Source organism: Leptodactylus fuscus, chromosome 3 (genome assembly GCF_031893055.1).
Source record: "Leptodactylus fuscus isolate aLepFus1 chromosome 3, aLepFus1.hap2, whole genome shotgun sequence".
Lineage (NCBI taxonomy): Eukaryota > Metazoa > Chordata > Amphibia > Anura > Leptodactylidae > Leptodactylus > Leptodactylus fuscus.
Genome location: NC_134267.1, coordinates 15,887,807 through 15,893,062, shown reverse-complemented (window position 1 = coordinate 15,893,062; position 5,256 = coordinate 15,887,807). Strand labels below are relative to the sequence as shown.

At 41.7% G+C, this 5,256-nt stretch overlaps 1 protein-coding gene across 4 annotated transcripts in view; it reads right to left on the bottom strand.

Moving 5' to 3' along the window:
- Positions 1–713: 713 nt before the first annotated feature.
- The window catches only part of PROX1 (prospero homeobox 1), a 66,236-nt gene continuing 61,693 nt past the window's right edge, over positions 714–5,256 (bottom strand). For all 4 annotated transcript variants that reach the window (XM_075267122.1, XM_075267120.1, XM_075267119.1 and 1 more), the window contains exon 5: positions 714–2,312. In XM_075267122.1, coding sequence (XP_075123223.1) covers positions 2,127–2,312 — 186 coding nt within the window. In that variant the 3' untranslated portion in view covers positions 714–2,126. The remainder of the gene's footprint in view (positions 2,313–5,256) is intronic.

The window sequence follows — 5,256 nt, the reverse complement described above, 5'->3', positions numbered from 1 at the left end:
ATTGAGATCGCTTCTTGTTCTGTGCTTAGGAGTCCAGTGGGCGGTCTTCCTACAGGTAAAGCTGTCAGTCACGGAGGTAGGACTGCCCACATGGCTCCTAAAATTAAAAAATGACTAAATGTTTTCCAACAAGCCTATAGATTGTAGTGCTCAGCTTCTCTTGCGCTATTAGTATGCTACCTGCTTATCGCTTTGCATGTTCAACTCGACAGGTTCCCATTAAATGGGGTGTAGATTGTAGTATGATCTGAGACTGAGCCCTCTCCCACTTGTCTGATCATAGAAGGATCTTGCCGTCAGGCTAGCACCAAAAAAGCCATAACAAAGGGCCTATTAAAAGATCAATATAAACATGCCGATAGTTCACAAAGTAGGTCCCAAGTGTGGAGGGCTCCACTCAGCAAGGTCTATAGAAATCTACACAACCATCATGACAACAGTCACGTCCAATATCTGAACAGTGGCTGACGTATCTACCTTAGTTAAACAGATCTGAAGGAAAACAACAAAAAATAAACCCAACAGACAAAAACACAAAAGGCAGCCGATTCTGCAGAAACCTGCCCCTTATGTCTACAGCTTAGCAAATGACTAAAGATCACTTTCAATAAACCTATTAAAGAACTTGCAGATTTTTACTTCATGTCCATAAAAAAAAAATCAGTTTACAATTCAGGTACAAGTCCTTGTGACTTGAGATTTTTTAAGCCCCCCCCCCCACCAATCCTATAGGGAATAGCAGCATCTATTTTTTTTTCGTTTCCAGTGATGACCACAGTTTCACATAGTTCACAGTGTTCTGACTTTCCATGGCCCTGAAAGGGTGCTTGCTTAATTTTTGTGCAGTAGTCATTTCCGTGCTTGAGCGGCCATTTGCACAACCATTATATGAGAGGAGTTGATGCAAAAAGACACAGCTGAATGGGCACTAAATATTCCTATTTGAGAGAGACGTAATGAGAGCATTTCAGGGATGTATATAGAGGACACAGGGGCCTAGTAGGAACAAAAAAATAATGGGGTCCCTATCATGGCCCTTGGAATGGGGCACTTCTGTGTAGATTCACTCCACCCTTAGGGATGAGGTCAACCTAAGCAGGGCGCCCCCTCCACAACAGCTGCCCGTATGATACATACACCCTTGATGCTCCATCACATAACCAGTAGCTAGAACTTACTTCATATCACAAGTATATAACCTGCAAACTAAATACACTAAAATCAAATTAAGAACGCCGAGCGTCCTGCATTGTGCTGAAACATGGACATTTGTGCCATAAGGTGAATTCCCTGCTAGCCTAAACCGGTCGTAGCCCCCTTTTTTATACACAATGGAGGCTCCAACCTTCCAGTATACAGGATGGCAGCTTGCCTGCCAACATATTAGCTCAAGTATCAGAAGAACAGTAACCATTCTTATATGTGCCATATGTTATTTCTTTGAAATCTACTTCGACATCGCCTGAGTAATAATCCCACGTGAGATGAGACAGATAGAACCGAAGTCCTGCCGTTTTGTCGGCTGTGGGAAAATTATTCGGCAATGTTTATAATGGGTTAAAGTGTAAGCGCATCATCTGTGCACGGTAGATGCAGCCACGTCTTAGGCAGAGGACTCAACTCGTCTCAGCATCCAAGATGGCTCCCTCCACTAATGCGCAGACAGGTCGTACAGTTTAACATGATCTTAGATATAAATACAATTTACTAACTAGTGGATTTTAGGAAATAAACAATGAAAAAAAAAGCAGATTATAAATCCACAGAATAACAAAAAGTAACAGTAAGTACATCGACTTCTCTTAAATGCCCTAATATACTATATACACGTCAGACTCGTCGTCCTTATTGTGCTCGGTAATAATTACAGGGAGCTCAATAAACATTTAGTGAAGGAGGAGCGATTGTAGCTACTCACATGTTATCGTCAAAAGGGGGGGGGTATATAAATAAAATACATTACAGAATTTCTATGCATGTGTATGTCAAGTACACACCGATGTACAGTTGCAATCACACTCACACACACAAACTTGAGGGGGGATGCGGAGGAAGGGGTAGAGGAAGGGGGGCAGGCGACAAAAAAAAAAGTCAGTTTTGTACATTCAGAACCAGCAGTGGAATCATCACTCGTGAAGAAGTTCTTGTAGGCAGTTTGGGGAACGAAAGATTTCAGGGACTTCGCTGTCCAACTTGCAGATAACCTTGTATATGGCCTTCTTCCAGGAAGGATCAACGTCTTTGCCGGCTATAATGGCATTGAAAAACTCTCGTAATGTGATCTGCGCCACTTCCAGGAATCTCTCCGGAACCTGCTGATACAAGGAGACAATGGTATTAATAAAGTTTTCAGTTTCTAGCCCCCTGATTCTTCAAAGGGGAGTGAGACAGTCCTTCGTAGCGAGAAGAGGGCTTACCAGGCACCTGCACCTTCTAATTATGGCAGACATCTATTGTCATCTGCATTTAAAGGCGGCTATTTATAGAAGGACTTTAATGACAAATGGTCATCTTTGGAAAAAGAATAGGGAAGAAAGCTAAGCTGGTGAAGACCGGAGATCTTGATAAGATTTCTCACACAGTGTGTAATGCCAAGATGGCTGCGGGAGGTCATCTGACATGTATAGAGGACATATTGCCAGGATAATACAATACTGGACTGAACTAATGTGCTAGAGGCATCTTTAGACAATGGGTGGAAATTTAGCACTGCAGAATTCTGGTGTTAAAAAAAAAACTGCAAAAACTGGGTTTTTTGAGTCATTTTAGGTTTAATTGTGCAAGATTTTTGTGTCATTTTGTATTTTTATGCTGCTGACTCCACTTTTTTTTTTAAAAAAAAGCTTGGTTAACATGTCAGGCTGGGATTACATCTGCATTGGTCTCTGTCGCAGTTGCTGTCAGAAATCGTTAGACTAAAAAGTTCTGCAAACCTGACTTTTTTCAGTAAAAACAGTCAATAAGTCCCTCTGGCTCTGTTCCTGCCCGTCGTAGAAAAATTCAATGTTGTCCATTCTTTCATTCTTTTGGTCCTTCGAAAGACCAGAAGAATGTAAAGACATAAGCAAGAGTGAACCTAACGTCAGACTGATGTACAACTAGGGTTGAGCCGATCTTGAGGTTTCAGGATCGATTTTAAAATCCGATTTCCAATCATTTTCCAGCCGATCGTGAAATTTGCTCGATCGCTGATCAGGATCCGATCTTTCCCGATGCTGATCGCTCAACCCCATGTACAACACATTGATTAAATGAGATTTTCTTACAAAAAGTTTCATAAATTGTAGCAAAATAATTCCAGTAAGGAAGTGGTGTAAAAAGAGGCTGTGCCAAAAATTGTGACTTTTGTTTTGTCATGACTGGAACATCAGAAAACTGGCGTACAAGGCATGGTATATTGGTCCAATTGTGCAAAGTGAAAAGGGTCTGTGCCATCAATGTCAATACGTAAGCTTAATATACATTTTGGATCATGGGAAGAATATGCAAATCTGTCTCCCATGGTGTTAGTATAGGCAGACAGTGCCTCAGTCATGCATTTTGGAGTGATTTTGTAAAGTATTGGTAATACAAAAAAAAACAAAAAACTTCCTTGCAAAAATATCATACATTAGTAATAGCGCCTCCTGGTGCTCAAAACACTGGTCTGTACATGTCACTCTGTTGAGGCTCTATAGTCATGCCTACATGGTCTGAGAAGCAGGGGATAGTCAATGTCAAGCCTGTTTCTTTCACTCAGGATACAGCAAAAGCTGTACTATATTCTACTGGGCATATATAAGATAAATATAAGAGGTGGAAGATTATCATGATATCAGGAGTGTCATACAATGCTCTTGCATGCAGTTATCAGTCATGGCTCTTGTCCAGATGGGGACACATAACGTTGCATCTTTTCCCAAATTTGCATTTGGAGAATCCTAAAGAATGGCGAGCCGTCGGGTTGCTGTGACAACATTTAAATGTTATGGACGTGAGCCTTACGCTAGATATAGTCTACTGTCTAAAATGCGGCCCTAACCTAAACTTTATATACTGACGTAAAGTACAATTCTGTCCACTGGCTTATTCTGCACTGCGGGTGTTTGACAGCAAACTCTGGCCAGCATTTTATGCATGGAGCCAATAGCTGAGGAGACGCAGTTTAACAAGTGTTCTTACCACCAGGAGACTTCTTGTAGATGGCTATTATATCTAAATATTTAACATCAAGGCACGCTTACAGCTAATTGGCAGCGCAGGTCGCAGGGATTAGGCCTCCGAAAACAAATGACAATAAAGTGCAAAGCTCCAGAGTGAAGGAATAAGGATTATGTGGCCATTTACACTCCGGCCTGCCATTTAGCAAAAAATGTCTACACTTCAGTTCATCGAGAACACACAGATGCGGCAGAGTTGAGTCTGTCATTTGGCAAAGGTCATCCAATACAAATCTGTTGAGGCCTCTAGGCAAAACATGTGTGTGTTTGTCTGAAGGAGTGAGATAGAAAGCAATGACGCTATAATACAGTCATACAGTGGTCTAATAACAGCACCCTACAGTGCCCAAATAACAGTGCTAAAGTGTGCCCAAGTCATACCACTGCCAATACCATGACACAAACTGGGGATAAGACGGACAGGACGTTTACAACAGGCTGAAAATGTACTGCAAACAGTATAGGACCTTTTGGCCGTGCTATTATTCAGCCCCGATCTGCATGTAAGCCTATAGTATTAAAGGGGTATTCCTATCTCATAAAGTGATAACATATCTCTAGGAGCTGCAAAAGGAGTCACCTGACTGAGCAATCGGGTCCCTTCACGGTCTACCTCTACACAATGTCCACTTAACTGCGGTGGATTGGGATGTGCCAGAATTAGTACGGGGCTCCAACCTCTTAATAATTCAGGAGTATCACTGGAGGTCCAGAAATGAAATCTCTCAGTCACAACCTGGTATCAGTCACTCCAGTTTTCCCTACTGTGGTCTGTCTAGAAGAAGTTGCAATTTTTGTGCAGAAAACAGACACTCGGGACAAAAATGGTGACTTTTTCATGCTTTTTGCACAGAAGACCCCAGTGAATCCAAAATGCAAAGTTCAATCTCATGTTGGGTGGGAGTTCCAGCTGTCAGACTCCTACTGATCATAGCGTATAATGATGTACCAATGGGAATACCCACTTTAAGGGTATGTTCACACTACCATTATAAATGTCTGTTGCTCCCGTCCATCATAGGATAAGAAAAACAGACATTAATGTGAGATGCAGAAG